The sequence below is a fragment of the Ptychodera flava genome, chromosome 18, assembly GCF_041260155.1.
Source record: "Ptychodera flava strain L36383 chromosome 18, AS_Pfla_20210202, whole genome shotgun sequence".
Classification (NCBI taxonomy): domain Eukaryota; kingdom Metazoa; phylum Hemichordata; class Enteropneusta; family Ptychoderidae; genus Ptychodera; species Ptychodera flava.
Genome location: NC_091945.1, coordinates 27,445,985 through 27,459,348, shown reverse-complemented (window position 1 = coordinate 27,459,348; position 13,364 = coordinate 27,445,985). Strand labels below are relative to the sequence as shown.

The 13,364-nt window shown below is 36.1% G+C and overlaps 1 protein-coding gene and 1 long non-coding RNA gene across 2 annotated transcripts in view; one reads left to right on the top strand and one right to left on the bottom strand.

The window, feature by feature from the left end:
* Nucleotides 1–13,364, bottom strand: part of LOC139117284 (molybdenum cofactor sulfurase-like) — a 35,883-nt gene extending 22,519 nt beyond the window's left edge. The window contains exons 1-4 of the mRNA XM_070680253.1: nucleotides 13,247–13,364; nucleotides 10,850–11,006; nucleotides 7,476–8,126; nucleotides 4,195–4,271 (exon numbers count right to left, since the gene is read on the bottom strand). Coding sequence (XP_070536354.1) covers nucleotides 4,195–4,271; nucleotides 7,476–8,126; nucleotides 10,850–11,006; nucleotides 13,247–13,358 — 997 coding nt within the window. The 5' untranslated portion in view covers nucleotides 13,359–13,364. The remainder of the gene's footprint in view (nucleotides 1–4,194; nucleotides 4,272–7,475; nucleotides 8,127–10,849; nucleotides 11,007–13,246) is intronic.
* On the top strand, nucleotides 49–3,695 carry LOC139117285 (uncharacterized). Its single transcript, XR_011548492.1, has 3 exons — nucleotides 49–241; nucleotides 398–479; nucleotides 2,507–3,695. It is a non-coding gene; the product is annotated as an uncharacterized lncRNA (long non-coding RNA).

The following is a 13,364-nucleotide window of genomic DNA, read 5'->3' as shown; positions in this document are numbered from 1 at the left end:
GTATGTACATCTAATTCGACCCGGAAACCCTGCCACAATTCCTACTTCACTCTTTAATATCATGTTATTCATTTTTATAGTGACAGAAAGTGTCCATCATTTGATCTCCTCGTTATCGTGTCATTCAAATTCCAGCGACAGAACTCCACTTCATTAACGCACCCTGGAAACTCATGACTGACAAGGGGCAACACGTTTGCACTTTTGGCACGGATGGAAAATCACGCTATTACTGCCGGAGGTACTACATGTTTACTCATGACAACTATCATTACTATGTACGTTAACCGGCTCTGTATATGTTTCTCTATTAACCTATTCCTCAGAAATCGTGACTGCACAGCCAGTAAATGACAGTTCTGACATGAGGCAACCTTGTTTTTTTCTATTTTTGCAGACACATCAGAACACTGAGCGCAATAACAATTTATCCTGAAAGTGATGTCGTGGTAAAATTGAATGGCACCTTTGAAATTGAGGTAATAGGCCCTCTATTGAGAAATCACTCAAACTTGCTAAAAGTCTACTGAGGAACCATTAAACTATTCTTTTTATGATAAAAAATAAATATTGAGAGAATTTGTAGAAAACAGAAACAAATTGACTGCACCACAAATCAATGAATATTTGACCTTCACAATTGCGGCCATTTTCTGTGCAAACTCTGAGGAAAAAATTTAAATCTTTAATTTTCCCGACAGAGAATGGCAACTACAATTCCTTTACAGTTCCATGCACACAAGCTGAAGGTAGCAGAGATTCACATTTTTTGGGGAGTCAAAACGGTGATCCTGGGGAACCCTTTCACCCCAAGACTGTGGAACAGTCCTATTGTGTGTAAAAGGGAAGGAAGGCTTATATACATGGAAATGGGTGTGAAAGTGTCAATACTGGCTTCCCAGCACTGTCAGGGGCTTCATTTTGTATATCAAGGCTACATGTTATATTACATTACAATATAATAAAGGTTTTTTTGTGACGAAAACTTACACTTGGATAAGATTACCTTGAAAACAACCACATTTTAAATTTATACAGCGCTGGATATTAAAGACTGAACGAGGAATATTTGTTGATGACGCATATTTAACATTGGAAAGCCGTCTATTCTGCTGTCAAATTGTTATGAATAAAATGATTGTGTTGTGGTTTTTGTCCATTAGCAGCTGACAAGGCATTCATCTCCGTGTCGGCAAACTAGCTGTCAGCGTGTAATTTAACAGAATGCGTAGCATATTGCTAACACATGTCATCAAACACTGCAAACAAAATATCCTTTCTTTCTGCATTCATTTCTTTCTCCTTCAATATTGACGATCGGACAAAAAGGACCAGAAAAACGGGAGAAAGTTAAACACAGGCACAAAAAACTGAAAAGAGTTTTAATATTGCATCTTGGAATACTGGTTGTGTTGGCATATGGTTGGCCGCAAATGCATAGTTTGTAGAACACGCTTTCGTAGGAAAAGGAGAAGACAGAGCAATGCACAAAGCGAAATGAAAAATGTGCATCTCTGGTTGTCTATAACTATCCCAACATCAGCGCAGACCATGCCATCTTGGAAAGTCAGAAATGGAAGAAAAAAAATTCCAGGGCACATATTAGGAAAGTAACTTTAACAACATGTTTTTTAATCCTATTCAAGGATGCCAATGAGTGTGGAACTTGGAAATTACACGTAACATGTGAAAAAAAAGGTGAAATTTGGATGGTGGAAAAAATTTGGATCCCAGAATCCTAATTACCATGTACAAGGTTGGTCTACCTTAATCCTGTTGACCTTAAACTTTACATTTTTTTTGCATTTGGAAATGTCATTGCCAAAGTAATTGATAATATGGGTTTTTGTGGACCAAACTAAGTAAAATCTAAAAATGTTCTCAACCAACTAACCAACCAACCAACCAACCAAAGTTTGTTCTTTCCAAGGACATATATGTCATAATAAAACAAATATTGGAATATTTGGAGGTGGGGGAGAGGCCAATGGCACGACTCACACAAATGTATTGATGTACGTTATCTTTTAAAAATCATATCGTCTGATTACTGCAATGGCTGCATCCATACAAATACTTCAAAAACCTTTCTAGGGATTTGATTTTCGAACTCACCCTATACTGACACTTTAGCCCCCCCCCCAACCTAACCCCCCCTCCCCCTGTGTAAAAGTCCACAACTTAACCATGGGCTTACCTTTTCATCGGTATATATAGATATATGTATTTGTATGTATGTGTATATATATATATATATATATATATATATATATATATATATATATATATATATATATATATATATATATATATATATATATATATATATATACACATATATACATATATATATATATATATATATATATATATATATATATATATATATATATATATATATATATATATATATATATATATATATATATATATATATATATATATATATATATGTATGTTTGTATGTACCATTTTCAGTGATCGACATGACAATTGTACATTGCAGGATAATTTTCAAGATGGACAGCAGAAGATGGAAAAACCTTGTACCAATGGTCTTACTCCGGAAAAAAAATTATAAGTGGTATTCTGCAGACTCTGCAGATTGGTCCAAGAGATCACATGGTGGCAGTACAAGGAAATCTAAGTGTACAAATGTGTACGGAAATTCATGCACTTCTGTGTGCACATTTGTGCAAGTGGTTTTGTTTGTACCTTGATCTGTTGGAACATCGACAGCAAATTTTATGATATTGTACAGACCGGGTTTGCAAGGAAACAGAGCCATTATTAGATATATGTCAGTTATCCATTCAATTGTTAATATCCGTCTTGCATTGAAATAATGAACTTCGTACATTGGAAACTAAGAGTATATTCCCATATTTTCTTTGAAAAAATTCATGGGCCTACAAAATTTGCCATTAAAATGTGTGTGGACTTTTTTCACTCTAATTCCATGTATGGCTTTGAGAAAAGAAAAGTGTGTGCAGTGTTAAATTATGATGTCATCATTATGCAAATCGGTCGGGTGATCACAATCCGGCCAATGAGGCAATGTTTGAAGTTTGCAGTGCTTGATAAAAGATGATTTTCGTGAACAGAGGGTTATTTCTTTGTTGAACTGAATGTCGGAATAAAAAAAGGCCTTGCAGCATTTTGAGAAAGCTCGCAAATACTTTATCGAACATCGATTTTGCTTTCACGTCTGGTTTTTGCTGCATCTGTGAGGAAAACGTAATGAATGACCTTTACAAAATGACAGAAAACACCTGAAGGTACAAATTTACACAATGATAGCAATTTTCCCCATCTTGGATTATCTGGAAACGTGAGTCTAACATATCCTACAGTATTTTTTAATTTGCCATTCATTAATTCAACTTGCTTGTCGTGATTTATTATCATGGATTTTTTGCTATTTGTGGCAACACAGACTCCTAATCTAGGTCTTGCCTCCAGTAAATGAACTGCACATACTGAAAACAAACTACAGCATTGTCATTACCATAATATTCGGATCACGGTTGCCATGAGGCAAATTATTCAAAAACAAAATAAACCACAACAAAACACTTTACTCACAAACATGTAAACAATATCAGGCTACACAAGAGGTTTTAACTGTATATGATAAAATATGAAACTTGTAAATATCATTTAATTATGAAACCATACCAGTATATTGACGGTGCAAATACAGTGAAGTGATTCTGTATTTATTTTCACTTGCTGCAGTTTTATCCCGTTTTTGAGGTCGTTTGTATTTTTATCAGTGATCTGATTGGTCAACACATAAAAAGAACTGTGGTATATTCGTGATATACCACGCATGGCATACCTGCAAGCTCTTTGCAAGAGCGAAAATGCTTTTTTAACATTCCATGCCAGAATTTAAATATACTTTTATGATATAATAGCAATAAATCACACCCAGCGATGGTATACCACTCGAGTTTGACCAGTTCACTTCATCTATGCACTCGCTATTGCTCGTGCATATGTGTCGTGAACTGGTCAAAATCTCGTGGTATACCATCGCTGGGTGTGCTTTATTGCTTAACCCTTTCACCACCATGGTTTGTCCCAAATCCATTGTTTTCTATGGTAAAGTTGGACCTGTACACAGGGAACTGGGGGTGAAAGGGTTAAATATCTCACTCTTGAAAGAGAGTGCAAAAAAGATTACATTACCTGGGATACTGTCCAGAACATCAAAGCCGTGCCTCAGGGCAATGATATCTAAAAATGCGATAGTGCCGTCTTCAAATCTACAAAAAACGAAAATCAGTATAAATTGCAATGTTCAACGGTAAGGCATTTAAGAACTGTATATCCTGAAAAAGCTAAAAAAATTTAAAATGTTTACATCATTATACAAAATCCTGCGACATCATGGTAAAGCATGAAGGCAAGATTACTGGGAAATGAAATCATGATATTGTGTTTATGACCATATTTTTCTTTGGAAGAAAATAATGAAGAGAAAAAGTTTTTCAAAACTATCCATTGATAACTACTGTTTTCCAAGGGAAATATTTCACACTGTATCATTCATGGAATTTTAGGCTGTAAGTATTCATCATGAGAATGGAAATTTTAAAAAGAAAAACTTTAAAAAGTTGAAAAAATGACTGGTATAACCATTTGAGATTGATTTCATCTGAAACCCTGAATGGAGTCTGCTAACGGATATTCTACAAAGATCCCTTCCTTTCCAATGTTTGCTTTAAGGTAGAATGTGTCTTGGAGACATTTTTGGATGCCTAACTTTATATAAAAACCAAAAATGGATTCTCCCACAGAGTTAAGATGGGGTTTACTGGCAGTTTTAGATTTCTGGTATCAGTAAAATTATTTCTGATATCAGTAAAATTTAGACAATTTGTGTCTTTAATCCAAAACTTTGAACTGTGGCTCCTTATTTTTATCCTTGATTGTGAACGAGAATAGTTTGAAGTTTCCTTCTATTGAGGAAAACACGTGCAAAACTTTCGATTTTTTCACTCACTGCCTTTAATTCTGTGGACACATATATTAATAACCCTTTGAGTGCTATAATTTTTTCCAACCAAAATTTGAGTGCAACATTTTACCAATTTTTGTGAATTTTTCTGTACTTTTTTGATAATTTTGGACTAAATGAACACAAAATTTCATTGGCTACAGTTTTTTATCAAAATTTTGGAAAAATCTGAAAAAAATTGACTTGAGTACAGTTTATAAAGGTGACATAAATTGACTTTGGTGCTCAAAGGGTTAAGTAAACACCAGTAAACAAACAGCAACTGCATGAAGTAAGCAAAAAATGATGTTATATCATGAAAAAATATGTGCTTTCATAATATTTAATCAGCACATTGTGAAGTCTTACATGGTAAATACAACAAAAATGCTGATACATAGACCATACTTTAATAGGAGCTACAGGGCCTTCAAAAATAAAATGCTATCTGATATTTTGTGCCGCCTTTCCCATGATCACCAACAGATTAGAGCTAACAAGGATAGCCGAAACAATTGCTCCTTTCAAAATCTCAGCTGTGCACCAAACGAATACAGGTTACGTTACACTGTCTTGTGCATATATTACATGATCATCTAGTTTCATTTTTCTGTAGTGTAACTGGTGGAACTTACATTCTAAAGTTTTAGCTCCAGACCAAACATTAACACTCATAAAAAATTTGACTTATATCCATCTATCATGTCTGCATACATATTATAATCTTTTGTTGTCAAGAATTCTTTCAAATTTATTGATTGAAAGTCTATATTTGCACAAAAAAAATTAAAACAGACGGGATCGACTTACGATTTACCTCATGCATTATTGCAAGCGTTACATACCAATTACTCAATTTTTCTCTTTTTTTGAAATACAGTCTATCACTGGCACAACTTAATTGAAAAGATGAGGGCTATATGCCAGAACTCATATCACATATTTGTCACATCGGGGAGTATCCATTTCCTGAATTTGTCTATATCAGCGTATCCATTACCTGAACTAAGAGAGGAATAAAGTGAAGTCTTTTCTGAGATTGACGGAGTATATGTGATAAGAGAAGTCCTCCCGACTTCACATTTTGTAAAACTTTCCTAAAAACCACCTCCTTCATGGAATTTCCACTCACAATGGCAGTATGTTAAATGTCAAGGCTTTCAGACAGACGGGACACGGAGACAGTGTGCTTATCAGGACGAGTAAGAAATTTATAAACAAACGATTTTATCTCGCAGTTACGCTGGCAACAGTCAGTCGTCCTACGCACAATATAAGCCTGCGACAGAAGGAAAAAAAGGGTATGTGCTGTGCAAGCAAATACTCAGAAGATCACGCTGAACGACAAAAAATAACAACAAAATGATGGAAAATGAGACATCTACTTCAGAAAGATAATGGATAATTGTAGAAGGGAAACAATCTGTCGGCTGAAACAGATACTTAGCTGTTGAAGCACTGGCTTTCATATCTTATAATCACCTGACTTTTCCAACTTTTGAGATTAAATGTCATTTTATTGAGATTAATTCAGTGAATGTCTGGAAAGGCAGATTGCTAAGATAAGTGGAAAAACTTTTCCGGAGATTTCATATCACTCGCCTTTAGACACGACAGGGTTTTCCTCAATCATGTCATTCAATACCTTGTAATAATGGAAGCGATGTTGGTTTTATATGTTAATACGTGGGTGATGTCTGTACAAAATAACTGAAAACTGATTATAGATATGGAGGCAGTAACTCTTCAAATGTTAACAGCGTTTGCAATTTATCCAGTCTTCAAATCATGTTCAAAATATCCTGAAAATGTGAAATTTTGTTTACTTTTCAAGTTTGTCACGAACAACACGGACAAAATGTGAAAAGTTTACATTACCCTAAAGCAAACTGAGAAGTCGGTGGAAATTGTTGATTTCAGATTCTGAGATGTGTAACCCTTCAGATGGAAATTTAACAGCAATAATTTATGTTCTTTAAATTATTTAAACACTTATACAAATAATGATTTTAAAGTTTTGGAAAAGCGTTTCAAAAGGTTGCCACAAAGTTTTAAAAATTTCTCAGCTGAAAATTGCAAAAATGTTGGTAGAAGTATTTCCATCCCCACATAGGATATTTAAGAATTTCTGCATTTTTAAAGCTTCAAAAACAAAACAAAACAAAACAAAACAAATACAACATTTTGCATCACATCTTCACTGTTTTTTATGTTCTTTCAAAAGATTCTTTCACGACAAAATTGGAGTAATAATTTCTCTGAATACATTTATAACTTTCACCATTAATGTGGATGCAGTCAATATCGATGCATATTTGGCTGTATTAAATTCAAATTGACTTGTATTGGTGAATGGCGTACCCTTTCAACATCATGGTTTGTGAAAATCCTATTGTTTTCTATGACAAGTTGGGACCGCTACACGGCGTAAAAGGGGTGAGGGGTTGTGACTGTTCGAGCTGAGTCTTACCTGTCATGAATGACTGGTCTTGGCACATGAAACATTTCCTTACCGATGTAGACCGACACAGTTCCACCACCAAAGTATGATTTCTTCAGCGTGTCAGCCACATCATTTCTGACAATCAACGCACCCAAGCCAGTTGGAAATCCAAACATCTTGTAGAAGGAAACCGTCACAAAATCTGCCCTGCAACTTTGGAGGTCGAGCCTGGAGGTCATAACGAAAGAAGCAGCATCCAAACAAACATACCAGTTGCCATTGTTACCTGCTGGTTGAAAGTGTCTATTTTTGATCTGGTCGATCCATTGCACAGGGTTTCTCCGACCTGAAAAGTTACACTGAGCAGCATAAGCAAATAAAGACTTGGGTTTTTTTGAGTCACTCCCCGGGGCAAGGTCATTGTCATTAATCCCCGAATGCAGGGTAGCAGCAAACTCGGGAAGGGTTTGACAAACTACCGAAGCCCCTTTCTGAGCTGCAATCTCTCTCATACCAATGATTGAAGTGTGGTTGTCCTCCAGATAACAAAAGCAACCGGTGTTGCCATCTTCGTCGGACCATTCAAAGCTGTCAGCGAGCAGTTTGAGTGCGCCGGTGCAGCCCGATGTAAAGATTACACTGTGCTGTTCTGGAGTTGTGTTGAAGTGTCGTAACACCCTGAAAGACATTAACATATGGATACGATGCAAACTATTTATTTTAACTTTGATATCTTTACTGATCAATTCTAATTTTGTTACAATTGTAGTCATTGGTTCTGCACGTGCCAGTGCATTTCAATGGCATACAACTTGACCAATCAGAGCTCGCTTTTCATTTATAAATGCAGAATGTGCATGTAAGAAACCTCTAAATTGGTCCGCAAACTAATAATTTTGAGGGAGAAAATTGATCACTGTATGCATTCATGAGCTAGCATACAAAAGACTGCATCATTTTCCCATTGCGTGATAGCTGTACATATTTACTGAATGTAAATACTTGGGTTTATTTCGAGCAAAATTTACGCATTACATCAATACAAGTGTATGATGTTTCTGTTAAACAGGGCACATGGAAACACAAAGGATCATCAAAATACGTTATGCAGGTCTACATAAATATATATTGCCACTGAAACACATTTTATAAACAGTTGGTGTAAGCATTGCACTGGTGGTCTTTAACTCCATGATTTCACGTGGATGATGTATCTGTTTAAGAGATGAATAATATACAATGACCGATATTGTAGGGATGTTAGTTTGAAATGATGAGCTGTTAAAAAATTTGCTGGTGATCCAAAAGAGAGTGTTATTGCAGACAGGGTTGAAATATTGTTGACAGAGTCAGCTTTCTCTTTCCCATGAAACTTTTTTTGAAAAACAGTCTGACAGATGTCTTTGTGGTTGACTGGCCAACTATAGTCGCTTTGGTTTGGCTGTGCTTGTATCCCGATAAATCATGAACTGAACCAGTATTTGTCATCCTGTCCTGAGTCTCCTGTGTTAGAACCATTTACTTTCCTTTGCCACGTAGGCAAAAAGGAAAGAACACATGATGGTGTCTGTTGGTAGGGTCTTTAAGATCCCATCCAACTGGTATCTTTTACTCCAATGCCAATGTGCTCTCTCTCTCTCTCTCTCTCTCTCTCTCTCTCTCTCTCTCTCTCTCTCTCTCTCTCTCTCTCTCTCTCTCTCTCTCTCTCTCTCTCTCTCTCTCTCTCTCTCACTGAAAAGTGTATTACTGCCACTGAAATGGGTTGAGCTGTGGAGTGACTCCAAAATCATCTTTCAATTCTGCCATTTTGCTTGCTCTTTGGTTTTAAAACGCAGGTAAAAACATTGTTCTGCTGGGGGGGGGGGGGGGAAGTACCCTACTAATGATGACGTATCACTATTATACACTCAGTGCAACATTTTGCTAATCTACTAAAATCCATATGAACACATAGTGCAAAGGGGATCAATGTTTCACTTATATATATATACTAATAGCTTCTATGGTTGAAATGACTTGTATTTTGGGTGCACCACCTAACCAATACTTCTTACGAAGATTTAAGAAGTTTTGTGATCCATTATGACTAATGGGTACATTCACCTATTGAACGGAAGCTTATGGCCATTTTGGCAGTTTTTTATAATTAATTATATCATTTTTTATTGAGTAATAACTCCGTTTTACAGGTTTGCCTTTATCTGTAACACAAAAGGGGTCCAAAAACAGCAGTTGATACATGGAACAAAAATACTGAAAAAAATTGCCCAAGTTACTGTAGCTTAATTTAATTTGAGTTCTGCTGCTTACTATGGTTTTTTCCTCTGGAATAAACAAATAGGTCAAATCGGCATCATGTTGTTGGATTTTACATGCCTTTATGAGCATAATGATTTTTTTACTGCAGATGGGACGTACAACATATGTTTTTCGCAATCCTTAATTGAACAATCTCAACAAAAGAAATGATTTATAGGGTTGTCATCCTAACATCAGCATCATCAACTCACGCACTGATAATGCGTCTAAATATATTCCAGAAATGTTTGATATTCATGTTTCAAGGATTATCTTTTTGTAGTGTCTATGATTTTCCGGATAGATTAACTGATGTTTCTCATCAACGCGAGTCAGAGATTGTGTCTTGGATCACTTTGAAGACATGCAACACGCATACCCTTCATTGTTAGAAGTTTTCATCAATCATCTTTTATTATTCATAAAATAAAATTTAAGACCGGAATGCATTGAAATTGTGTAATTACGATGTATTTAGAATATCTAGCTCCGATTTCACCAGTAGATGTTGTAAACTATATGTGCGTGATCAGAAGCAACTTCTCTGCGTAAACTATCTGTTGGAATCCAAGCTACTTGGAATTTGTCTGAACCTGTAGATATATGACAGGTTACAGACTTTGGGGCTTGCTCCAGTATTAAACAACGATAAAGTTTTAGTCTTGGGTTTTCAATATGATGAAATGCCATCTCAAGGTAAATCATTATCATGACCTCAGGCATATTATCAAGGTCAGATGAAACTTTCTGTATCATTTTCTAACAGTGTTTTCCCCACTTTTGAAAGAAAGGGGCATTCCATTTACATAACAATGCATAATTTACATATTCTTTTGCCTGAAAATGCATTTTTCTCTATGGTTATTAACATATGAATAGCTTGAAACAAGAAAGGGGCAGCCAACATCTCGAAATCCCCTTACCGAGAACCCTGTCTGACGTTGCAATTTTGAATACCGCCGTGAGCTCACAAAAATTATGTTGACTTTCCTTCCTCTCCCCCACCCCCAGCACCCCAAATATATCTAATACTTCCAGTTAACCATTTCTTTTACATATTTCTGTTAAGAATCAACCCCAGCAATCAACCATCTTCACTATACCTATATCTGATTTGTTCCACAGTGTCTGTTGTGAGGCGACTGCTGGCGTTGTGGCTATGTGGATTCCCATAGACGTTCTGGGATAGGTCTTTGTAAAAAGAGTCCAGTTGACTTTGTGCATAGAGTGTAGCCCCAGCATGGTCCAAGTATGTGGTTCCTGGTGGGAACAGTAAGAAGGAGAAAGCATAGACTATTAATACCAAAGTATCATCGAAAAAAAAAACCAATAAAATGTTTTCAATAAACATAGGTGACCTATGTATATGTGATTCTAATAAGATTCTTCCCTTTAATCATGTCCAACTGATCTTGTGTTCAACCTTTAGAAATTTCTTTCAAAGCACGTTCACTCTGGGGACCGTGTTCAAAGTATTGCTTTGAATGCTATAGTGAATGAATTAGGCAGAGTTTGTGCAATGATACATGTACTTCTCTATTGGGACACCCTTGAGAATGGCAAATTTGTCCTCAATACAGAGGTATCCCCATAATAAGCAGTTAAACTTTTATTCAACTTGTGAATTTCAGCCTGTAAACTCTTCTTAAACCAGATGGTATCACTTCCCATCTGCCAATTCAGTGAAAAGTGATATTGAGCCAATAACCTAGAATATTTTCACCCACTTGGCTTGGTCTGTAACTTATAGTAGCTTAAATTAAGTCCTTAAAAATCATGTTTGCAGTATCTCTGATTCCAGGGGCGTTCACATTTTCAATTTTTTAGTTAAAATGCACCATAGGGATCATGTTGTGCTTCTAACCAACTTGACCTGATGATGAAATATGAACTTGGCAGGATAAGGGTAAATTATTAGTTATGGAACAGTCTCAATGATTTGTTGACTACTGCATTTACAATATGTTTCAGCAAAACAGAACAAGATTTGGGGATAAGATGAGAAACTGAGTTTTACAAAAGAACAAATATGAATGAAAATACGCTGGCAGATACAGCTAACAGAGCTTTCTAATACACAGTCAGCTTTTACATTCCGGTTTCCTTCAATGGCGACTCACTCTCTCACCGAGACACTGCAAATGATATAAATGAGGGTCTTTACATAACAAGAAACCCGTCTGCTATTTTAAGGTTGAACACTGTATAAGAACAAGGAACACTGAAGGTCTTCTGGGGTAAAGTGACCTTGCATATTAGCATATGCGCCAAAAAGTCTGGTAGGGGCATCAAGGACAACTGCCATTATAACTGAAAACGTCAAAGTGTTTGTGATTATGAATTTATGTGACAGTCTATTTCCTTGGTGACAAATAAACATATACAGTGCCTGCCAAGGTTTCTAAGTAACTTTAGTTTACTAGAAGCTTGGACCCTCTTACTTCACAGAGTGTATGGTTTAACTGTAGTCCTATGTCTGATGAAAGTGTGGTGAAGTTTCGTATATGATGAAAAATATCTCTTTTATGGCTGTGTTACAGCATGGAGCTAGAAGGGGACCTTCTAGCTCCATGGTTATACAGTGACATTCCTACCTTAACACAATCACAACAAAAATTACATGGAAGGTCTAAAATGTGAATGTTGTCAGTTATATTCAATAAAAAAAAATGCCAAAGTTGCCTTCCGTTCTAAGGTATACATGGGGAAGTTTTGTTGTTGTTGATTTTTTTTCAAATTGTACCAAAATACAAACACCGCTATAATCTATTACAATGGCTATACCATGGTACCAGCCAGTCTAGTGTTAACTCGTTATCACCCGTCAATGGTGTTCTTTTGTTTTCTACCACGCCACATCAGTGCAATGGAAGTATGAATATTGATAAAACAGCGAATCCGAAAGTTTCAATAGAAACGGTAATGCAGTCAAACCTTGACTTGTAAGGACATGTGAATCTCAACTGTTGAATAACAGCGGATGTTGGTCACAAAACGCTTTGCGACAACACCCCCTGCCTACTACCTGCTTTGGATTCTAAAGGAAACGTGCCGGATCGGAACGAAAAGATATAATTAAAGATTAGATTTTTATATAATGGTTGCAGTTTCTTAAACTTTATAGTAAGAATGACTGCCATGATATTATACACCGTGCAACAGTCAGCTGGTACAATTAAGAACTGGGTCACTCGCGCCTATCTACTTCTGTAACACAATATTTTATTTCCGTTTTTTATTAGTCTATCGTAAACAGAGTAATTAACGTTAGCAGTATATTAACCGTAAAATATATTACACGGATTAATAATATTGTGCATCTTTTACACTTGATCGTCCAACCATATCATATTCATATAGTCTCCATGGTTGGAAGATACATGCAGTAGTGCAGCACGTTCAGCGCTCGATAATGCAACAGTTGAACTAACTCAGTTTCACGCCACTAGCGAACAGGACAGGATCAAAATATTGTGTGAAAATTCAAAAGAAAATGTAACCTTCAAGTCTTGCAAAATCTGTACTTCGTATGTGGTTAATTACACCGCCGTAGCCATAGTTTCGCCAGTCAAACTCGACGTCGTTCAGCGCTCGTTCATGCTGGCCAGCCATTTTGAA